A 23985-nucleotide genomic window follows, 5' to 3' on the forward strand; every position below is an offset into this window, starting at 1 on the left:
TCCCTCGTGGACAATGTTCCATGCCGCTGATTACTGTGCTCAGCGCTGAGATGCTGCTATAGATGGAGCGTGGCGAGATGGACAGCTGAGAGAGCGATGCCCAAGGAGGGTCAGGTCCAACCAGCTGCTTAACCTGGGGCCAGGCAGCTCCACACCGGGACACACCCAGACTAATGACTTAAATACCGGTGCAAGCTGTACTGTTATTCCCACTATAGATCCACTCGCCTTTGAGATCTGCAGGCCCCACTTACAGCTCCATCCACACACTGGAAGTGGAGTGGATCCAGTTCTACCCAAGATACTCAGGCCTGAGTCTCAGCTACTCTGTTCCTGTGCTGAGGCGCTTACCTGGTCCCCGTTGTCATTTAGAGCAGCCTTGGGGCTTCTCTACGTTACCCTCTTCATCCTGTGAGCCCTGGGAGGCACAGAACGACCATGGTGCAGTGCACTTTGGTCTGCCCTAAATGGGGTGGGGAGGGGGCAGAAGCAAGGCCGGGGATGAGCTCTGCATAGGGGCGATTCTCAGGGCTGTTTCCACCCACATTAGGGCTCCCTTTACGCTGCCAGAATGGCCCATTGACTGAGAGCTGGGCCCACTGACTGTGGGTCTGCCTCTGCCCTGTTCTCCTTGCCACTGGCCTGGGTGAACTCATCCCGATAACTTTATTGAGCAGGGGGAGAGGGGCAGGCAATGCCCGGTGTGTGGCCTGTAGCATCTCGCCGAGGATTCTGGGCGAAGGCCACTTCCTGGGCTGTCCTGAGCCTCAGGACCAAAGCTCCAGTTAGCTGCACTGACCTACTGCAAAGTCCGTCGTGATCAGAGGCAGCCAGGTCCCCTGGAGCAATCTGGACTGAGTACCTGTGGGGGCAGAAATCCCCTCATCCCGGGGGCTCTGTCCTGCCTTGGGAGGGACACTCCCCCGCCATGAGACCTGAGGCACTCAGAGCCCGGCCTGTCAATAGCTTTATAGAAACCAATGGAACGTTCTCTCTTCGGGCAGTGACTGTGCAAAGCCTGCAGCCTTCGAAATGCTGATTGCTGCCCCGCCCCCGCTACCTTTAGATTTGGGGAGAGCCCTCTGGCCCTTACAAAGACAAGCTGAAGTCCCGCTCGCCCCCGTGCTATGAACACAGCTGCTGATCGCAGTGGAAATCAGCAAGGGAGGCAGCGCTGTCCTGAGCGTGGCATTTCCCCACCAGCCGCATGTGCTGCCTCGTTCCGCGGGAAAAGGGCCACGTCTCTCCCCACGGCACGGGGCCGTAACTGCGGTCAGCTCTGATGCGCTCTCCATTCTGGAAATGCTGCTGCGGCTTTTACGTCTGGCCTATTAGCCCCCTGCCCCAGCCCCTCGCCCTGCTGTTCCGGCTCGTCGAATTAAATGGCTCCCTTCTCACAGCTGGGCTGCTAATCATCACCGAGGGCTTTGCCCTTCTCTAGTGACGTGTCCAAGCGCTCGACAAACTCCGACCAATGCAGCGTTCCCACGGGGTCAGGTCAGTGAGACTCAGACAGAGGCTCGCGACCAGCAAGAGGCTCCTAAACGTGTCTCCTGCAGGCGGACACTGTCTGTGACTGACGAGGAGAGCTGGCCTATGGGCTAGTGGACTTGCCACCACAGCCACTGCCAGGGGCAGTCACACACCCTGGTTAGGGTTTGATTGCCCTTTGGAGGCCTAGGGGTGTTGTCATAAACTGGTTTAGCCCTTGTATGTCTATGCACCACTGCCCTCTCCTGGCTGGAATCAGAACTGCTCCCCACGTCATAGGCTCTCTAACCACCACACTGTAATGCTGGGGACGTTCTTTTCGGCCCTGCTGTTCACATAACTAAGAAACTCTGATGCCGTTTGCTTTGTGTGCAGGGCCTTTAAATGTCTGAGCGCTTGGCCTCTGTGCCAGGACCAGTGGCCATTTGGTTCTCAGCCTCACTGCAGCCTGTTGCCGTGAGACGCCCATGCCATGCTCTCCTGCAACGAGACTTTACTTTGGTTCTTTCTTGTTGTTTTTCCTCAATTTCCAGTAACAGCCATTGGGCAGGGAACTAAACCATGCATATCACTGCCTGCACAGATGGAACAAGAAACAGCGAAGAAGAACTGGGCAGAAATTTGCTGATGAAAAAAATGCTGATGAATTGAAAACAAAACTTTGCAGGACGGAGCTGGACTGGACAGATCTCCTAATTCAAAACATTTTGTGAAGAGTTTCAACATGGTCAGTGGGGCCCATTTTGACATTTTCTAAATGAAAAGTTTTGGGGGGTTTTGTCTGAACCTACTGTTCGTTTTGAAATGTGAGTGGATTTACACTAAAAAAAAGAAAAGTTGAAATAGAAAGGAACCCTTTTGAAATGATGAGAATGAAACGTCTCGACTGGTGTGATCTACGTCGGTTTGGCTTATCGAGCTGTGAAAACTTTCAAGATTTCGACGTTTTGGTCCCCATTTGGGACTGGCAAAAAAATTCAAAAGCTCAAACTCTCCCAGGCTTGGAAATCTATTGGGGAGGAGGGATAGCTCAGTGGTTTGAGCATTGGCCTGCTAAACCCAGGGTTGTGAGTTTCATCCTTGAGGGGGCCACTGAGGGACCTGGGGCAAAATCAGTACTTGGTCCTGCTAGTGAAGGCAGGGGGCTGGACTTGATGACCTTTCAAGGTCCCTTCCAGTTCTAGGAGATAGGATATCTCCATGGCCAGGCCCTTTGCATGTGACCCTGTAGCCCCTCTCACCTGGCTGTGAGAAGCTTGTGCACCTGGCCCCGGCCTGTTGGCTCTCCCTTATGGGTGGGGCTAAGAGGGTTCAGAGCCCTTGTTCACACATGGCTCTGTTGACCAATCTGATTGTCCCATTGGGGTTGTTAATCCTGACTCTTTGTGAGTGCAATTACTCCTGTTGGCAGTGCTGTTTGCCTGCCCTCGATAATGCCTCTGAAGATTGTTAAAGAAACAGAGCTGCAGATGATTTTTTAAACACTTTATAGGGGCTGGGTCTATTATTCAGCTGGGCCAAAAAACCTTGGGGGGAGGAGGAGGAGGAGGGGGATGAATTGATCCCTGCGCTTTCTCTCGTGGCCTGTGTTGCACTCCAGTGTGAACCTCCAGGGGAGAGGGTGGGGGAAGCAGGCACAGGGGGAGAGGGTGCAACTGTGCAGTTCTGCCAGTGCCCCTCAATCCCAACCTGCAGCCCCCTGCTACCCCAGCCCTGGTCTCCCCTCCACCCCCACACACACAGTTCTGCCGGTGCCAGGGCCGGCTCCAGGCACCAGCTTAACAAGCAGGTGCTTGGGGCGGCCAAGGGAGAGGGGCGGCACCTGCGGCAATTCGGGGGCGGCAGGTCCCTCACTCCCTCTAGGAGCGAAGGACCTGCCGCCGAACTGCCGCCACCGATCGCTGCTTTTTTATTTTTTTATTTTTTTTTGCTTGGGGCGGCAGAAATGCTGGAGCCGGCCCTGGCCGGTGCCCCTCAATCCCAACCTGCAGCCCCCTGCCACCCCCGCCCTGGGCTCCCCCCACCCCGGCTCTGCTGATGCCCTTCAATCCTGATCCGCAGCCCCTGCTATTCCAGACCAGGACCCCCTACTCTCATCTGTTCAAATGAACAGTCTCGACTTGCACCCCCTACCTTCCCAGCCTTGGCCCTACAGCTCTGCTAATGCACTGACTGACAGCCGCCCGTCCCCCTGCTGGTCCTGGTCTCCCACGACCCCTATACAAGGAAAGCTGAACAGCAGAGCTGAGATCCGTTTTGCCAAGGAAGAGCACAGTTTTGCCCTAGGCATCCGGCCTTCTCAGACCTCTGCCGGTGAGACACACAGCCCGCCCTTGGGCCTGAAGTTATTTTCCTGCTCTTGCAACAAGCTGCTTGTTCCCGTCTCGTTTCCAGCCCGGGCGTTCTTTGTTCTGTGATGCTGCACACGGCTAGGGACCTGGCCACAGGAGTGGCTCCAAGCCCGGCTGAGACAGACCCCTTCTGAAAGCAGCGGCTGAAGTGCGATGGCTGGAATCCATCGTATCCACGTCTCTCGTGCCTGGCTGCAGCCCTTTGGTGGAAAGACCAAAACGCCGCTGGGTTCCTCAGTGCTGGGGGTGGGGGGGGGGAGCTTCTGAGATCTCCCGACACCCATGAAAACTGGGTGGCTGCTGCCCCCCACTCCCAGAAACACCCACAAAGCTACTTCCTTATCTGCCTTCCGTCCCTCCTCGTTTGCCAGGATCCCTACAAACAATGGTTAGGCTGTGACCTCTGCCGATCACACCCATCAGTGCTGTCTGACTGTTTTCTTCGCCTTCTCTGTCTGTCTGTCTCTATCTCTTGTCACTCGATTTATACTTAGAGCTCTTTGGGGCAGGGACTGTCTGTTCTGAGTTTGTCCAGCGCCCCACACAACAGGGTCCTGGGCCGTGACTACAGTAATATCCAGAATAAAAATCAATTACATGTCTGTGACCTCCTTGATTTCTCTAGCCCTGCTCTGTGTGGGGCAGCTGGCATTCAGTTTTCTGAGTCCTGGACCTTGTAGAGGTATTTCCCTTGCCTGTCTACAGTTGTGGGGCAGCTGCTGTTTGGCCAGCGCCGAACTGTTGCAGAGGGACTCACTGCTCTCATGTGGAGACTTTACATTTGTTCTTTCTGTCTTGTTTTCCATCATCTGAAATAAAGTTGCCCAGACTGAACACTGCTCTTGGTGCTGGAAACATAACACTTTGCATCTCTTTAGATTCCTGCCCCCTTGAAATCACTAGGAGTTGTGCTGTTGACGTCAATGGGATAAGGCTTGGACTGTGTGTCTCCTCCTGTGTCTCCTCCTGTGTTCGTCTAATGAGCAGACATTTGAGATGGGAGAGGCTTCTTACACCCGATTAAGCCCTGTGGTGCATGCAGCTTTTATTTTCTGTGTCCTGTGCCTTTACATTTCTAAGCCCTCTGCCTGCGGGCAGAGACAGTGGCCGTTTTGTCTCCAGAGTGGGCGTGGCACGCTGCAATGAGATGCACACACTGTGCTCTCTCCCCCAGAGATTTGACTTCAGTTCTTTTCTGTTGTTTTCCTCAACCTCAAACCAAAGCCATTTTGAGGGCGATCCCGTGGCTGCTCTCTGGGTGCGGTATAGATTAGGCCCTATCCAGCCCAGTCACCTGGACAGGACAAAGAACTTGCCCATGGCCCCAGGTTTTGTAAATTCAGTTTAGGGGTCAAGCCAGGCCAGGATCTAAGGGGCCCCATGGGGTGACTCAGGGCGCCGTAGGCTGTATTAGCCAATCCGGGAGCTAGTCTGGACTCCTGGCTCTTCTCTGTGGGGGTTCACAGTGTAGACCAGGGTAGGGGAACCTGGCCCCTGACCCTCAGCCCTCGCCCACACCCAGGCAGCCAGGGGCTGGGAAGTCTGTGCTTTGCCTGCACCACCAGCACTCACCCTCCTGGCAAGCCAACCTGGAACTAATCTCCTTCTTTATTAAACTAGCACAATCTCTGATACCACTCCTCTCTGCTTTGAAGCAGTGCCCAGCCCCAGGAGTCCAGCACGTGCTGCGCCGGCTCGTACCCTCGAAAGCTCTCGGACAAATATTTGCCCTAGATCATGAAATAAAAATGGGTTTTGTTTTCTTTCCCCCACGCACGCAGCCGCTGGGGAGCTGGCCGGCTCGAGGCCTTTGCTGGAGGCAGCGGGTTGTGCCTGTGTATGTGACTTCACACTGTCGGGCTGTGACGTGGCCCTCGGCGCTCAGCCCAGAGCGGCTGGGAGTGGCTGGCACCCCAGCAGCCGACCCCCTTAAGGGAGTGGGCTCTCCTTGTATAGCAGAGGGGCTGCTAACCAGACCCCTGGGGTTCTCCCCCCAGCTAGGGGGAAAGGGGGTTGAGCCGTTAGAGATAGAAACTGGGACTTGCCAGGGCACCGGGATCAAGCCCACCGCTGCCACCAACGTGCCCGAGGGTAAGTCATTTCCATGGCTGTAGAAGGGGGCTCGTGAAACATCCCCCGGGGGTTGTGAGGCTTTGCTAATGTTTGTAAAGCGTTTTGGGCTCCCCCGGCAGAAAGGGCACAGGGCGGCTCAACCCAGGCTAGGACTGATCAGTGACTTGCCCAGCATCGCTCTGGTGGGCCAAGGGGACACCTTCCCTTCTGCGGTGGCACCGTGTGGTTTGCAATGCCAATGGATCTGCTGCGTCTCATCCCCCTGCTCGTATCCATAAATGGTGGGTGCAGTTAGTAGGCCGAGGAGATGGAGGAGCTTAGGATTGGAACAGCAGGGGGGCCCCGGGTCAGGAGTTGGGGGTGCATACGGACCGGCAGGCTGCAGAGCCCCATGGGGCTCCCAGAGTCGAATCCCACGTGGGTTGCACGTCGGGATTAGCTAACGGTTCCGGTTCCACCCAGGCCGCCTGGCTGGCCCCAGACCCCTCTGAATTCACCACGGGCCCTGACACGTCCCAAGCTACGTCCCACATGGCGGGGACGGCCTCAGACGGGGCTCTGAGCTGACCCAGGCTGCAGAGCGAGGCAGGCGAACATCTCACGCCTCCTGCTGCGGGGGGCACCGAAGGAGAGAGGACGCCCGGGCCAGGAAAGTGCAGCGTGCAGCCCGATCCGACCCTCTCCCTCTAACGACAGAGCTGATCCGCTCTGGGGTTACAGGCTACTTCCCAGCTGCAGGTCCCTCACTCTGCCCAGTCCTGCTGCCTCCACTTCTAAGCAGCCTCCTGGCCCAGGCCCTGAGGGGGGGCCTGCCATGGCCCTGGCTGCAACACAAAGCCCCTTCCCCGGATCCAGCGCCGCAGCTGTGATTAGAGACTAGACTGCAATGCCCCCTGGTGGTGCTTGAAAAGCCAGCAGCTACAGGCAGCCCCCCCTCCAGCCCTCACTCGGCCCCCCCACCCCGAGGCAGGCAGCCTCCCCATCCATTGATGCTTTTTCCCTCCAGTCTGTCACAAGCTCACACGCACACGCCCCAGCGCTGAGATGGAGTGAAGACTTTAACCGTCTCCTCTTCGCCTCCTCCAAACTCTCCGAGGGAGCTTGGAAAATGAGCAGGGCTGGAAGCCCGGAGAAGTCTTTCTGCAGCCGGGCTGCGTAGCAAGGTGAGCGTCCCCCTCTGCCAGAACAAAATCTGGATTTTGCTTTTTTGTTGTGGTGGTTCTGGAAAATGAACGTAGCGTTGGGTGTCCGGGAACCCCGATCGCCCCGCTCCAAGTCGCTAGGTGGTGGAGAAAAAGTGGATTCCCACGGCTTGGAAAAAGCAGACAGTTTGGAGGGTGACGGGTGTGTTCCTAACAAGACAGGGGGCAGCATCTGAAAATAGAGCAGCGGCGGGGCTAAAATCCTGCTCTCGCTTTATCAAGCTGCGTGGAGAGGAGCGAGGCAAGGGGAGCCGACGGGCTGGGGTGGTACGGCTGGAACCAACAAGACGTATTCTGTATCAGGCGTGGAGGAAATGTGATAAAACTCCGAAACTGCAGTCCCGGGGGCAGACACGGTGCAGGTGTGAATGGATGGATGCACATTCCAGGGCAGGTGGATGGCTGGCTGGATAGACAGACATCGGATAAACAGACAGATGCTGGATGTGTACTGGAGTGATAGATGGGATCGGTGTATGGACAGACAGAGAGATGGACGGCTAGACAGACACTGGATATAGGTTCTGTAGACAGACTCTGGGAAGCAGGCGAGTGAGTGTAAGTTTATTATTGGATGTGACTGTTTTATTAGAATCCTGTTAAGTAATAAGGGACCAGCCTCAGCTTAAACTTCTCATGGCTGTTAAATTGGACTTTGCCTGCAGCTTTGAGCTGGCTGTGAGCAGCGTGTGGGTTTAGTGCTGCATACACAGCCTGCCTGGCCAGTGCTCTCCGTGCCCGAGATGGTTTTGGGGGGCAGGGAGCGAGGTTTGCACTTAAAGGGGTGGCCCCGTCCTGGCCAAGAGTCCGTGTGCCAAGCAGGAGAAGAGAAATCTCTGCCTCTGTCACTTAAGAGGTGGCATCTCCCCTACAAGGCAATTTGCCTTCCTGAGTCTATTAGACTGTGTCAGCACTTCAGGACGGGAGTGGAGTTATTTATGTCTTTTCCATCACCGAGCACAAATAAAAAATCAGAACTCAATTCATTCCCCCCCCCAGCAGCACTGGTGGCCGTGTCAGCGTCCCCTCGGGCTGCCTCTTGCCTGTGGGGCTCTTTCAAAGCCACTTGATTATTTTTTTTAGAGCATCTTTAGCATGCGCTGCACCCCAGGGTGGCAATAACCCCCTCGCAGAGCTAAAGGAGTCAAGGATGTGTTTCTCCGCTGCAAACAGATGGGAGGGAAATACAACCCCTTGGAAGTCCTGGCCATGACTAGCACGATGCAAAGTGGTGTCTTCCCTCCCCATCTGCGTCCCCAGGTGACTAACAGAGCAGAAGGAGGGCGAAGGGAAAGGCGAGAGAATTGGCAGAGGCTTTCAGGGAGGATCTGAAAGGACATGGACGTGAAGTTGAAAGCACCAGAGATTTTTTTCCCCGGCCTGTTTGTTAAGCTGGCAAAGCCCAAGCCCTGGTCCCTGTCCTGCCGAGGGTTTTGCATTTAATCTAGCACCCAGTGTAAATTGTCCCCTGGACCAGAGAGCACTGGGATGAAGAGCCATTTTCCCCAGGATGATGTTATGGCCGTCCCTGTATCCCCGTCGCCCAGCTAGGGAAGTTTGAACTGGGGCGATAGCCCAGAGCTTTTCTGGGTTGACTGTAAAATTGCATCCTGGCTTCGCTTCTTGCCTGTGTGCGGGGGGCGGAGAACAGCCACATGGAGATGGTGTTAACGGCTGCCGAGAAAGCTTTGCTAGAAAGAGATGGGGCCAGTCTAGCCGAGCACCCCTGGGACTGGTAATCAGATGACACTGACCCTCTGAATAACACGGCCCTGGCAGCCCCAGCCCATGCAGCCAGGGAAGGCTACTCTGCGAGACGGGAGTCCTGAGCCAGGCAAAAAGAGCCCCACGGGACTGAGCTGTGCCCGGCTTCTTGGCGCTCTTCACATGTGCGGAGTTAGGGAAATGCAGCAGGCTCAGGCTGTGCGGGGGGGAACGTCTGTTTGTAACATGGTTTGGGAGGCCACAGAGTGTCCTGGAGACAGATCTGGTTATACTCGGGACAGGCAAATTTGTGCTAGACAGAAGCTTCTGCCAGGCCTGGCTTTTGTGGGGGGTGGATGAGGAGGGGTGTAGAGAGGAAGGAGTGAAACCATGGATTGGATTGTACCGAGTGGGGAGTGTTGAGGGGTGGGGTTTGGAGGGACAGGGCTGTAGGGAGCGGGGAGGTTTGGGGGGCAGGTTTGGGTGAGGTTGGAGGTTTTAAAACCCCCACCTGGCAATGATGCAGACTGGCCCATCCAGCCCAGTCACCCAGTGACTTTTCCCTGGCATGTGGCCCCAGGGTTTTGTAAATTCGGGTCAAGGGCCAAATTTTGGCATAGGAGCAAGCCAGCAGCACTGCCCGTATTCTCCCCTCCCCTGCGCCAGGCAGAGTGGGGATTTTTCACATGCATCTGCTGCGCTGGTGCTTGGAAAGCTGGTGCCGCATGAGATGCCCCCATGCCCCTTACAGTAGCTCTCCCCTGGCCTGCAGCACAGATAGCTGGTGACAGCACGGCCAGGCCAAGCCAGGCTCGGGGTCCCCCTCGGGGCATGGCAGGCTGCGTTAGCCGTGGCCCGGGCCCATTGTTCCCGAGGAGCATGCGCTGGCCCGGGTTGCATTTCAACCCGCTGCAGCCCCGCGGTGTCGTGGGGCAGCCATTCAGTCCACCCCAGGCTGGCCACTTGCCAGCATCCTAGACAGCTCCTGGTCTGGTCCCAGTGACCCCGAAGCGCTCACGGTTCACTTGCGACATGGAGGCCCATGCTGGGCCCTGCCTAGCCGAGCACCTCTGGCAGTGAAGAGAGGACGGTTGAGGAGCTGCCATTGGGGATGGGAATGAGGGTGGCTTTAAGGCATCTCTCTAATCCAGTCCAGTCTCTTTGCAGCGGGAGACCATGTATCCCTCCGCCAACTGCTCCAGCCTGCCCCACAGAGACCTCCCCGCGCTGCTGGACTACCAGGATCTGTGCAACCGAAGCCAGCAGGACACTGCCTTTAGCCACGTCGACCCCAAGGACTTGAACCTGACGGTGGAGCAGCTGCAGGACAAATACCTGGGCCCCCGGAGATCCAGCTTCTTCATCCCAGTCTGCGCCACCTACCTGCTGATCTTCATGGTGGGGGCCATCGGCAACACGCTGACCTGCCTGGTCATCGTGCGCCACCGGTTCATGAGGACGCCCACGAACTATTACCTGTTCAGCCTGGCCGTCTCCGACCTGCTGGTGCTGCTGCTGGGCATGCCTCTGGAGCTCTACGAGATGTGGAGCAACTACCCCTTCCTCCTGGGCGCCGGGGGCTGCTACTTCAAGACGTTGCTCTTTGAGGCAGTCTGCTTCGCCTCCATCCTCAACGTGACGGCACTGAGCGTGGAGCGCTACATCGCTGTGGTCCACCCGCTCAGGGCCAAGTACGTGGTGACCAGGAAGCACGCCAAGCGGGTCATTGTCACGGTCTGGGTGTTGTCCGTGCTCTGCTCCATCCCCAACACCAGCCTGCATGGTATCCAGCCCCTCTATGTGCCGGGCAGGGGGGTGGTGCCGGACTCGGCCATCTGCACCCTGGTGAAACCCCGCCTGATTTACAACCTCATCATCCAGATCACCACCATCCTCTTCTTCTTCCTGCCCATGGGCACCATCAGCATCCTTTATCTGCTCATCGGGCTGCAGCTGAAGAAGGAGAAGATGCTGCAAGCCCTGGAGGCCAAATCGGGCGGGGACTGCGACTACCACAACATCCGCGTCCAGCAGCAGAAGATCAGGAGGAGGCAGGTGACTAAGATGCTGTGTAAGTGGAGATGAGGGGGGCGAGACCGGGGAGAGCTCGTGATTCACCTCGGCGGCTGGTCCCCTGCATCACAGAAGGTGCAGGGAGAGGCATCCCCAACCTGCGTTTTCACTGGGCGGCTAGGGCAGGCCCCCCGCGTCCTGCAGCCCAGCTGCTGGAGTGCAGGACCAAGTGGGAGCTCCAAGGGGACCTGGGCACCACGCAGCAGGGTGGTGGCGGGCGGATGCAGCCCAGCTCCAAGGCGTTGCAAAGGGGACTGCAGATCTGGAGCAGTCCAGACTGGAACAGGCCAGGCTCCGTGCAGTCTCTCTGCAAGCCCCTAGGAGTACACGCATTGGAGAAAGTCCCCTGCAGGGAGGCGATCCGCCCCCTTCATCTGGTACAGGCGGACAGCAACCGGCCTAGGGATTTGAGCCAGGGGTCCTTGGGTGACCTGGCGTTAGCTCACCTGCCCCTCCAGCTACGGCAGTCTCTGCACTCAGGCCCTTCGAGGCAGAGCCACCCAACCCCCTGCTAAGTGAGAGCAGCACCGCCCGTCCCCTTGGGAGCCTGGCGTCCTTTGCAGAGGGACTGGGAGTTAGGAGCAGCAGGTCCCAACTCCCCTGGGTAGTGCTGGGATGCTCTTGGCCGGACTTCTGTTCGCCACGCACAGTCCTAGCAGCCTCCTGGGGAGTGGGCTTTCCAGGGGAGCTGAGGAGGGGCTGGGTGAGGGCTGCACCCAGAGCTCCCCAAAGCTGCCCTGCAGATGGCCAGCCTGCTGGATGGGACTTGCTCCCTTCTAGATCTTGGCATATTGCCCCCCATCAGTGCCCCAGCCCCTGCCCGCCGGGACCCTAGCGTTTCCCCCTCGCAGTGCAGCGCTCTGTGAGCGCAGCCAGCCGGCGGCTCAGAGCTCCTAACAAACCCAGCCCCTCGCTCCGCTTGTACATAGATACCCAGGCCCGTGTGGAACACAGGCATCTTGGGCCAGATCCTCGGCGGGTGGAAATCGACGTAGCCCCCATCCAAGTCAATGGAGTCACGCTCATTTAGTCCAGTTGACCCCTTTGGCTGTGTTTACTCTGTGTCTGTGTGTGTGTGTGCGTGTGCGCATACCTGTCTGTGGGTGTGTGCGTGTGTACCTCTGTGTGTGTGTGCGCGCACGTACCTCTGTGTGTGTGTGTGTACCTCTGTGTGTGTGCGTGTGTGTGTACGTCTCTCAGCGTTGTTGCCTTCATGCGTGCGGTGCTGGTGTTGCGCTGTCAGTGTGACTTTGCTGCTCCAGCATGTCACTCAACAGGTGTCTTCCGATGCACCTTTCCAGATTGGGTGGGTGCGTGGGGACAGCAAAGCAGGGCTGCATTAGCCGGCCGTGAGTGTTGCTGGGTGTACAGGGAAAGGGCATGCGTGTCGGCTGACCCGACGTCCCAATTTTATAGGAACATTCCCAATACTTGGGGCTCTGTCTGCCTATTACCCCCCACCCCCATCCCAATCTCTCACACTTGCTATCTGGTCGCCCTGCATGCATGAGAGTGCATTGTGGTGCTCACACGTTCCAGGGGAACCGCCTATTAATTGGGAAGAGCCCTAGAATGCATGGTGCTGTACAGAGAGAGAGGCTACAGGCCCTGTCCTGTGGCGCTGACGGTCTGGGTTATGCCCAAGCCTTCCTTTCCAGGATCTCGGTGCCGTGCCGTATAGCAGCCAAGCGGCACTGTGTGCTACGCCGCAGAGGTGTGACTGGGCTGTGCCTTGCTGCAGTGCCCTGGTGGTATGTTAGTGCCGGATGCCTTGCAGGGAGAGGGGCATGGGTAACCACAGCTCAGCGCTATGTTCCTGGAAACGCGGCTTTGGCGCCGCACTTGAGCGGAGATCTGCCGCGTAGTCGTTATTTTAAAGCGAGATGCGCGGAGGGCGAGTTCTGACTAGCCAAGGCAGGTTCCGGCTCCTGGGCCCGATTCTCGCCCGCATCCCCCTTTGCAGCTGGGGAAAGTGGGTGTAAAACGTTACCGTTCTCATCGGGTGCCATTTTGCACCCGCTTGGCCCGGGTGGAAACGGCATCCTGGAATCAGGTGCCACGGCGTGCCTGGCTGGCGCTCACTGCATGCTTAGCATGCCTGCCGTTGGCTTCTCCTCTGAGGGGTGAGTCCCAAGCAACATCCAGCATCCCTCCAACCACAGTGCGAGAGAGGACGGCTGGGACCACCGGGGCCAGGGGGCGTGTGGGTTCTCCGCGTACCGTGTCCATCCCAGGTCCTGGCTGGTGTCAGCGTGGTGCAACAGCTAGGGAAAGAGGCTTTTATCACAGTAGCACTAACCAGCTGGGAATTGGCAACGGGCCGGAGATAAGAGATCTGAGCCAGCAGCTCTCCCAGCCGCTCGTTAATCTCTGAGAGGTGCCCAGGGTCGGGATGGTGATTACTCCATTAATGGAGGGCTGCTTCATTTGGCTAATAAACGCAGCGGGCTTCCAGGGAGGCCTTGGCTGGCTGGTGGGTTTCGCTCGGGCACAGACACAATCCAGGGCAGGAAATGTTTCCCAGGGAAGGTGCCCGCTGGGAGGCCAAGCCAGCCGGAGCTTTGTGGCTGTCTGCTGACCTGCAGTACTCCCCAGGGCTGCAATGCTTTGGCTTTAGGCTGAGCGAAGGCCCCGTGCTTGCCAAGAAGCAAAGCCACGTGGCAGAGCGGCCCTGGCAAGAGAGAGAGGGAGAGATGTTAACCAGACCTCACGTCCTTTCTACAACCTGCTTCCCCGGCTGCCCCCAGAAAGCAGATCAACAAGCTGCGGGGGGGGGGGGGGGGGGGGGGGAGTGAATCCCTTTTGTTCTGGCCTTGCCATGCAGAGACAGGCTAGCATTGCAAACAAGCATTGGCTGGGACGGTCCTGAGCTCCCCATGCCTGCACAGGGCCTCGTGTCCTCCTGCAACAGGGCCTGGGGTTTGAACTCAGGCTTGGCTTGAAGTGGCGCTGGCTGCAAAGGTGTCCCGTCCCCAGGGACGCCACAAGCATTGCCACCACACTGGCTCAGCGGGTCCCCACAATGCAGTGCGCCGCGGTTGGATGTAACCCAGCGCCCCTCATCCCAGCAGCAGAGCTGGAGGGGTTGCAAGCACTTTGGAGGAGAGAATTAGGATTCAACACGATCTCGACACACTGGAGAACTGGTCTGAAATAAATAGGATGAGATTCATTAGGGGCAAATGCAAAGTACTCCGCTTTGGAAGGAATTGCACACGTACAAACTGGAAATGACGGCCGAGGAAGGAGCATTGCAGAAAAGGATCTGGGGGTTAGAGTGGATCACAGACGAAATAGGAGTGGTCCATGTGACACTGCTGCAAAAAAAGCAAACATCCTTCTGGGCTATGTTAGCAGGCGTGTTGTAAGCAAGACACGAGAAGTCATTCTTCCGTGCTACTCAGCACGGGTAAGGCCTCAACTGGAGTATTGTGTCCAGTTCTGGGCGCCACCCTTTGGAAAAGAAGTAACAAATTGGAGAAAGTCCAGAGGAGAGCAACGAAAACATGGCCTGCGGGGAAAGATTGAAAAAAAACTGGTTAGTTTAGTCTGGAGAAGAGAAGACTGAGGGAGGACATGAGAACAGGCTTCAAGTATGTAAAAGATTGTTATAAAGAGGAGGGTGATAAATTGTTCTCCTTAACCACTGAGGACAGGACAAGAAGCAATGGGCTTAAATTGCAGCAAGGGAGGTTTAGATCAGATATTAGAAAAACTTCCTAACTGTCAGAGTGGTTAAGCGCTGGAATAAACTGCCTAGGGAGGTTGTGGAATCTCCATCATTGGGGATTTTTAAGAGCAGGTTGGACAAACACCTGTCAGGGATGGTCTCAGATAATACTTAGCCCTGCCTCAGTGCAGGGGACTGGATTAGCCGACCTCTCCCGGTCCCTTCCAGCCCTACGATTCTATGATTCTGTCAGGGGATCGGTGCTGTGGGGTAGATGCAGTGTGTGGAGGTGCCAAAGCCGCTCTGCTGCTGGGTGAGAGAGCGAGACCCCCAGGTACCAATGGCCCTGCAGCGGCTTCTCTGCTCAGTGGGGACACCCCCAGGGGGATGTCAGAGGGGCGAAGGGTTATCCCGCCCGCACCCTCGGGTGACTCCACTTAACCAGAGCGAGGAGAGTTATGGGAGCTGGGAGGGGGAAGCCAAGTGGGGAGCCCAGCCCGGCCCGGTCCCCCATGCCACCCTGCAACAGTGAGCTCAGCTGCCTTGAGGCGATTTGGTTGAGCACATGGCCCCACAGGGCTCCCTGCAACTCTTCCTAGGCCGAGGTGCAGCCCGCAGAGACGACACGTCCCAGAATGCATTGCTCCATCTTGATCCAAACAGAGGCGACCAGAGGAGCAGGCTGAGCGTTAGAAATTCCTGTGTCCCCATGGTGGGACTCCACCCCAGAAACAGCTGCATTTTACTCTGTCTAATCTAGCTACCATCACTGGAGTATCTGGGTGCCTCCGCCAGGGCCGCCCCCCCCCCAGCAAGGGCGGACCGGCTAAACAGGGACGACGAGGGGGGGTAGGGAAGCCGGGCCCCAGGCCCCATTCTGGACCGCCGGGCCCCGTTAATTTGTACCGGCTTCCCCCCTCTCATCGGCCCTGGCCTCTGCTACCACCTGCGTGTCGCTGGTGATGCAGCTGGCAGGGCCGGCTCTGGCTTTTTTGCCGCCCCAGGCAAAAAAGCCTCCGGCCGCCCCCCCCCCCCCCCCCGCGGGGGGGGGGGGGGGGGGAGGGAGGGCGGCCGGAGTCCCGGGGGGAGGGCGGCGAGCCCCGGCGGGGGCTCCGCTCTCCCCCCGGCGGCCGGGGGGAGGGCACCGGGGGGGAGGGCGGCTGGAGCCCCGGGGGGAGGGCGGCAAGCCCCGGCGGGGGCTCCGCTCTCCCCCCGGCGGCCAGAGCGCCGGGGGCAGGGCGGCGAGCCCCGGCCGGGGCTCCGCTCTCCCCCCGGCGGCCAGAGTGCCGGGGGCAGGGCGGCGAGCCCCGGCTGGGGCTCGGCTCTCCCCCGGGCGGCCAGAGCGCCGGGGGCAGGGCGGCGAGAGGGCGGCGAGCCCCGGCTGGGGCTCGGCTCTCCCCCCGGCGGCCAGAGCGTAGGGGGCAGGGCGGCGAGAGGGCGGCGAGCCCCAGCAGGGGCTCGCCGCTCTCCCCCCGGCAGCCGGGGGGAGGGCGCAGGGGGGGAGGGCGGCCAGAGCGCCGGGGGGAGGGCGGCGAGCCGGGCTGTGGCCCCGCTCTCCCCGGCGGCCGGAGCGCCGCGCCGCCCCCCTCCAGGTGCCGCCCCAAGCACAAGCTTGGTGGGCTGGTGCCTGGAGCCGGCCCTGGCAGCTGGGGAGGAAAGGGGCACTAGAAACATAAATCGTTATTAGGGGTAGCATGGTCTATGTGGGCCTTGTACAAACAAATCCCGATTAACTGACGTTCGGGTTAGCTGGGACATTTCTGTCCCCTGGATCCATAATTCCTGTAAGGACTGAAATCCCTTTTCTGGCCTCCTGCTCGGCCCCCAGCTAACCAGGCAGCCAGGAGTTCACCTGGTACGCAGGGCGCTGCAAACTGCTGCGTGCCACCCAAGCTGCCCAGGTGGCCCCCAGTTGGGCATGGCGCCTGGCCTCTCTCGGGACCGAGCATTTCAACGGAAGAGGCCCCATTCCAAATCGACTCCGGATTCCCCTCCGCCCCATTCAGCTGCAGCCGGGGGCGTGAGCTTCGCTGGAAAAATAAACACCCGTCCAAGTGAAACGCCAGCAGAATCCGATTAACCCCGAGTTCAGCCTTTCGGGCAGCCTGGAGCTCCCCGGGCAGTGTTGGGTGGGTGCCTGCCGCTCCGCTCCCCTCCCGCACTCTGCCCGACCTCGGGACTCCCCTTCCACTCGCCCGGGTGGCAGAGTCCTCGTAACCCCGACAAGGCTGGGCCCAGGATTCTTGGGGGGCTCGACCCCCAACCTTGTCGTGGTCACTTAGGGCAGGGGCGAGGGTGTCCCCGCTTCGGGGGGCTCTCTCCACACTGGACGCTTCCCAGACCAATTGATCATTGCATACAGCTCAAAGCAAATACAAGTTATTAAACAGCAACCAATTAAAAACGAATAAGGAAAAAATGGGAAAGGTGAAAGGAAACCCGTCACCCCGCTCTGTGGCCCGGGGACGTCACAACCAGCGTCTCTGGGATGTCAGGGCAGTTCACAGTCTGTCCCTGACACGTCCCGGGCCCCTGCCCAGGCCCCGGCTGTGCTGCAGGGGTGCTGCGGGTCAGACACTTCTCTGGTGGTGGCCACACGCCTCCAGGCTCTAGGTGGCAGGGCCCTTCTTCCCAGCGTCAGCCCCCCCCCCCCCCCCCCCGTCGGGGTTCCGATCCTCCTGCAAGTCTGGGCCTCTTAGCTAGGGGCATTTCCCTGCACTGGGCCCACTGCCCAGGGTCCCCCTCACTCTCCCCAGCTGCTCACCGCACCCAGCTCCGGACGGCTCCTGCTCCAGCTCCCTGCCTTAGCACAGCTGCTGCTCTGCCTCCAGCCCCCGGGCTGCTTTTCTCTGGTTGCTGCAGTTCTCCTCCCAGCACTGACCTGCTCCCTGGGCTGGTTCTCTGGCTGGCAGGGCCCTGCTCCCCAGCTTAGCTCGGACCCCTGCTCTCCCCTTAGGTCAGCCCCACTCTGTCTGACCCAGGCCATTCCAGCTCACAAGGAAGACGGGACTCCCCTGACTCCCTGATTAGCCTGCCCCGTCAATCCGGCTGACCTGGAGCGTTGCTCCTGGGGACTGTCAGTCTCCGGGGTCTAATTTCCCATCGACCCTTCCCCTTTCTTTTGGTACTGGGAGCTACCCAACCAGAAACCCCCCCCCCGGAGTTTAGTAAGGGACCAACAGTCCCCTTACACTGGCATCAGGCGGCTCACGGCCGCAGGAGGGGCCGGGAACATCCTGGCATGGAGCTGGGCAGGAGCTGCCCAGGCAGCGAAGGCAGGAGGCTGCCTGCCCCCTGGAGGGGAACCAGCATGTTCAGCAGCTGGGGAGGCCTGGGGAGAGCAGAGATGGGAACCAGGTTGTCTCATGACCCCATTGCCGCTGCTGGGAAGGCTCCAGGGCTGCCAGTCTGGCTCTGGTCACCAGCCCGTGAATCCATGCCCGGACTCTGGGGCGTGGCGCTCCGTTCCCGTCTGCGCCAGGGCCGTGTATTTAACCAGGATAAACAAACCCTTCGAGACCAGGCACCTGATTTCTACCGGGTGCGTATCCTGGGGCAACGGGCGCAGCCCTCTCTGGGGTCGCGGGGGAAAGGAGCTGTGTTTGTCAAGGAGCTTGGGGAAGGTGACAGAGAAACAAACACCGGAGACAGGATAACGAACGGAAGGGGGACAAGGGCCAAAGCCGGTTAATGTGACCACACTTAGCAACCGCTGGCTGGAGAGGAGTGGCAGCAGAGAGAGGACGAGAGCAGAATGAAGCAAAAAGAACAGACAGGGGAGGGAAAGAAAAACCCGCTGAGACTGGGTGAAGGTCCAAGACATCAGAGGGGCACGAGGGAGCGATAGTTACAGGGAATCGCACAGATTGCCGGATGGCAGGGGACGGATCACTGGAAAATTGCCCTGTTCTGTTCATTCCCTCTGGGGCACCTAGCATTGGCCACTGCAGAGGACAGGATACTGGGCTAGATGGACCTTTGGTCTGATCCAGTCTGGCCGTTCTTATGTCTCTTATATTTCTTATGGAGGGTGGAGGCTGGGAAAGAACTGGGTCACACTTCATATTAGGGTTCTATTTATAAATGGTTTACAAAGGGTTAATAGATGTTTCACGTTACAGACAGGTGTAGGACATGTTATAGATGGTTACAAGCAGTCTATTGACTTGCTGGATTCTATGACAGTTGATTAACCAGTTATTAAAACAGCTAACCCTTTGTTAACTTTTGATAAGCTATTGATTTTATAAACTCTATTGAATGCACATCATGCCTTGTGGAATGTTACAAACCATGTGATGCAAAACCAATGAACTGCTGTGTGACATGTCATGATAGCTAATGATATGTCATGACATAAATCAGCGTCCTTTCTCCGCAATGAGCAACCTCATTCCTTCAAATTCTTATAATCTATCTATCTATCCCCATACACCCCCGCATCTATCTATCCCTATATACCCCATATACCCTATCTATCTATCTATCTATCTATCTATCTATCTATCTATCTATCTATCTATCTATCTATCCCCATCCACCCCATCTATCTATCTATCTATCTATCTATCTATCTATCTATCTATCTATCTATCCCCATCCACCCCATCTATCTATCTATCTATCTATCTATCTATCTATCTATCTATCTATCTATCTATCCCCATCCACCCCATCTATCTATCTATCTATCTATCTATCTATCTATCTATCTATCTATCTATCTATCTATCTATCCCCATACAGCCCACCCTCTATCTATCTATCCCCATATACCCCATCTATCTATCTATCTATCATGCCCATCAAAGTGGTATTTGGGCTTCATTTTAACTGCCAGCCATCCACTCCTATTTTTGTGTCTTGCCCTTAATTCAAATAAACCAGTAGACTATATCTGAAGAAACGCAGCGCTAGTGACATGCCTGCCAGCCAGAACCAACCAAAACCTCCTGCCTTTTTCTGTTGTCTCTCTGCCCATCCTGCAGCCACTAAACTCTTCGTAGGTTTATGTCTCATTTACTGTAAGGGCCCGTTTCCTTCCCATGGCTGTATGATGCCAGCTACGGTAAGTACCGTAATAAGGAGGCCGTAAATCTGTCACCTGAGGGCTATGAAAGAAATGGGTGTTTACCCTAAGGTGGCATGTTAGAGGTACATACCACCCACCCTGAAATGGGTCATCAGCAGGGAAAGAACCCACAATTCGCAGCACCACAGGCAACAGCAATTCTGGGCCCCAGGGCAGAACGGTCAGTGGGTGCTCCTCCGGCATGGCCAGGGCTTCCACATGCCTGCCCGGCTGCCTTCAGCACCGCCGGTGCCACCCCACGTGCGCCTAGGAGTCCTGCGGCCCACCTGGACAATTTAAAAGGGCCCGGGGCTCCTATCTACCACCGCAGCAGCTGGGGGCCCTGGGCCCTTTTAAATCACCCAGGCCCCTGGGCAATTTCCCCCTTTGCCTCCCCCCTGTCGGCGGGCCTGACCGCAGGCCTTTATGACTCAAGGTAAATGTTAGTTGGCAGTATCAGTAGGTTGTTATCCCTCTGTGGTAGAGTCAGAAATTGAACCTCGGTTACCTATGGCCCAAGCTACCTCTACTCCTGGGGCCACCCTCGCTGTCCTATGTGAGCTAGGCATTAGAGAGGGCAGGATGCAGGCTTTTATCAGTGTTGTGCACTGGCAGTATTTCCCCTTCTGCATAGAGAGAATATGGCAACTAATGCGGTGAAGGCAAAGAGTAGGAGGCAGGAAGGAACCTGCGCCATCAGACCAGCGACTGTCAGGGACCGAAGCACAGAACCAGCACACCCCCCCCCCCCCCGCCCCTCCAATGGCCACGTAATTTTCTCTGCTTCCTTCCAGTCGTGCTGGTTGTCGTATTCGGGATCTGCTGGGCCCCCTTCCACACAGACCGGCTCGTCTGGAGCTTCGTCTCCCACTGGACGGGCCAGATGCTGCACATGTTCCAGTACGTCCACATCCTCTCCGGGGTCTTCTTCTACCTGAGTTCAGCCGCCAACCCCATCCTCTACAACCTGATGTCCACACGCTTCCGGGAGATGTTCAAGGAGGTGATGTGCCACAGGCGCCTGAGGCGGCTGGGCTCCAGGAAGTACTCGCCCAGCGTCACCCGGGTCACCACCCGCAGCACGGTGTGCGAGCACCTGCCTGCTGGCAACGGGCTGCCCCTGTCCAACGTGGAGGAGGAGGAGATGGGCATGGAGGGGGAGGACGCCCTTAAGCATGAGACGTCCTTCCCCTGAGGGCACCGCCAGGGCCTTCCCCGCTAGTCGGGCTCCTGGAGGGACACAACGACTGCGAGGGGGTTGGGAAGGCCATGTCCAGTGTCTAGTCACCCTGCTTACGTCTCCTGTCGCTGTGCCACCCGCTAGCACTGCCCAGGCATGATCTCCACTCCCACCCCTTGCAGGCCGAACTCACCAGGGGCTGCGCCATGGCACGAGGGTACGAGCGAAGGCAGAACTTGGGTTCAGAGAGGTGGGGCATTAACTCTTCGCTGGCTGGGGTCCCACTCCACGGGCCATGCCTTTGCAGCCTCTTGGCTTCGGCATAGGTGGTGGCGCCATCCGGCTGCAGGTTGTTGTCCGGTGTGTCTGGCAGCACCGGACCGGCTTAGTGCTAGGAGGGACGTAAACAACAAGTGAGAGGCAGGTTGTCTCCACTGATCCCAGCTTCTTCCCTGTGTAGGGCATCGGGGCCTGAAACAGCTCGGCCAGAGGTTCAGACATGGCCACTGAACTCAGAGCAACTGCCTCTGTCATTCAGAGGGCTGGGCCCTGGTCACAGGGTAACGCTGCCCGCCTGCTGCCTGAGTCACAGGGCAACAGGTGTCCCCCCCCCCCCCCCGGAGAAGTCTCATGGCTAACCCTAGGCTCCAGCCATTGCTACCTGCCAGCCTCATTCACCCTCCTCCCCCGGCTCTCTCCTCCCTTCCTGCACCTTCTACCACCACACAACAATCCCTCCTCCAGGCTGTCCCAGCCCAATACCCCCCTCCCAGTAGCCCCCAACTTTCTCCAGTACCCTGGTCCCCACTGGGTGCTCCCGATTACCCGCAAGCCCCCCTTGCTCCCTGAGACGTGCAGGGGATCAGCTCCCAGCATCGCCAGCTCCAAGCCTCCCAAATTCATCTGACTTTAAAAAATACTAAATGTCGGGGTCTGTTTCCCTGCCTCCTGGTGCTGGGACCTTTAGGAGTTGCAACCCCAGCTTTTCTCCACACCCACGTGGGCTACAGCCTAGAAAACAAGAGCTGAGATGCTCCCAGAATCCCAGGACTCCAGGAGCTGAGGGTTTCAGAAAGATGCCAGATATCAAGAGAGTTGGCAGCGCTGGGTTCCCGACACCCCTACTCCTGCTGTCCCTGGGGAGGAGGGCGAGAACTAAGAGGTGGAGGAAATCAGCAGAGAAATGCCACTCAGGGAGCGTGGCAGGGTGCAGATGCAGGATCTCCCCCGCGGCCTGTGGGTTTGACGTGCTGTAGCTGAGGCATCAACACCCCCATGAGGTGTGGTGTTACCCTCCACCCCCCTACGTGCCTGGCTGTCCGAGCGTGTGCCATGCCTCTGCCGTGGCAGCTCTGGGCAAGGCCATGGCAGCTGTGGGTGGGAAGAGCTTCACCCAGGCACCCCGCAGCGAGGCGCAGGGAGCTCAGTTTGACACGCACCACACCTGGCTGCCCTCGCTTTCCCCTTCCGCCTGCCAGGGAGGGACTGTAAATCAGTGGGGCCTGGGCCTGGCGGAGCTGCCGAGGCCATGCTGGAGGGGAGGGGGGCTGGTTTTACTCCGACCCCAGTGAAGAAGGAAGAGCTGTTGTGTGAGGCTGACTCACCCTTTCCCTGGCTGGCTCCTATGTGTTGGCGCGCGTGAGCCCTGGAAGATAATTCACCCTCCCCACATAAACATGGGAACCTTTTCTGACAACAGAGATGTCTCTGACCCATGTGCTAACAGCTGACACAAAGCGCAGTGCTGGCAGCCCGGCTGTGGAGCAGATGCTGTCTCGCTCCCTCTCCACTTCCCTTTCTTCCTTTCACCACCTCGTCCCGAACCTTCCCCAGCGCAGCAGCCGCTCCTCCGACATCAGCAGCTACCTCGGGCCGTCCACGCTGTGGCGAGTTTGGGGTTTTTCTTTCTGTGAGTCTCTCTGGTCTGCATGAGCTGATTGTCGCTTAACTTGAGAATTAAAACAAACCCACCACCATTCTCGTTAGTTGGGCTCAAATTATTTCTCTCTCTCAGCTGCTCTCCCCCGATAGGGTGACCAGACAGCAAGTGTGAAAAATCGGGACGGGGGTGGGGGGTAATAGGAGCCTATATAAGAAAAAGCCCCAAATATCGGGACTGTCCCTATAAAATCGGGACATCTGGTCACCCTATCCCCCGACCCACTGTCTCTATTCAGTATAAACTCAATTGCACCCCACCTTGACTTTCCCTAGAGGAGTGACAGCAGAGAAGCTAAATGAATTCTTTGCATCGGTCTCCATTGCAGAGGATGTGAGGGAGAGTCCCACACCTGAGCCATTCTTTTTAGGTGACAAATCTGAGGAACTGTCCCAGATTGAGGTGTCAATAGAGGAGGTTTTGGAACAAATTGATACATTAAACAGTAGTAAGTCCCCGGGATCAGATGGGATTCACCTAAATATTCTGAAAAAATTCAAATATGAAATTGCAGAACTACTAACTGCGGTATGTAACCCATCATTTAAATCAGCCTCTGTACCAGATGACTGGAGGATAGCTAATGTAACGCTGTCTTTTAAAAAGGCTCCAGAGGCGATCCTGGCAATTACAGGCCTGTAAGCCAAACTTCAGTACCAGGCAAATTGGTAGAAACTATAGTAAAGCACAGAATGATCAAAAATGTAGATATACGCAATTTGTTGGAGAAGAGTCAATAAGGCTTGTGTGAAGGGAAATCATGCCTCACCAGTCTATTAGAATTCTTGGAGGGGGGTCAACAAACATGTGGCGAAGGGGGATCCAGTGGACATAGTGTTCTTGGACTTTCAGAAAACCATTGATGAGATCCCTCATCAAAGGCTTTTAAGCAAAGTAAACAGTCATGGGATAAGAAGGATGATCCTCTCGGGGATCAGTAACTGGTTAAAAGACAGGAAACAAAGGGTAGGAATAAATGGCCAGTTTTCAGAATGGAGACACGTAAATAGTGGTGTCCCTCAAGGATCTGTACTGGGACCAGTGCTGTTCAACATAAATTATCTGGAAAAGTGCGTAAACAGTGAGGAAGCAAAATTTGTAGCTGATACTTTAGAAACCCAGTAAAAGAACTAAAAAAGAGCCACCGTGGCTTAACAACCATGTAAAAGAAGCAGTGAGTTACTGAAGATAGTTAAATCCAAAGCCAACTGTGGAGAATTACAAATGGATC

General features: G+C 57.2%; 1 protein-coding gene across 1 annotated transcript; it reads left to right on the forward strand.

Annotated features, from left to right (window-relative positions):
• The first annotated feature begins 9997 nt into the window (after nucleotides 1-9997).
• Nucleotides 9998-20830, forward strand: NMUR1 (neuromedin U receptor 1). Its single transcript, XM_065411313.1, has 2 exons — nucleotides 9998-10892; nucleotides 20430-20830. The coding sequence occupies exons 1-2, from the start codon at nucleotides 9998-10000 to the stop codon at nucleotides 20828-20830; spliced, it is 1296 nt and encodes a 431-aa protein (XP_065267385.1).
• Nucleotides 20831-23985: the final 3155 nt, after the last annotated feature.

Source organism: Emys orbicularis, chromosome 9 (assembly GCF_028017835.1).
Source record: "Emys orbicularis isolate rEmyOrb1 chromosome 9, rEmyOrb1.hap1, whole genome shotgun sequence".
Taxonomy (NCBI): domain Eukaryota; kingdom Metazoa; phylum Chordata; order Testudines; family Emydidae; genus Emys; species Emys orbicularis.

Excerpts from the sequence above, each read along its gene's own strand:
- NMUR1 (XM_065411313.1), top strand. The coding sequence starts at position 9,998 with ATGTATCCCTCCGCCAACTGCTCCAGCCTGCCCCACAGAGACCTCCCC. Across the intron at positions 10,893-20,429 it reads GCAGGTGACTAAGATGCTGT|TCGTGCTGGTTGTCGTATTC; the intron begins GTAAGTGGAGAT and ends GCTTCCTTCCAG.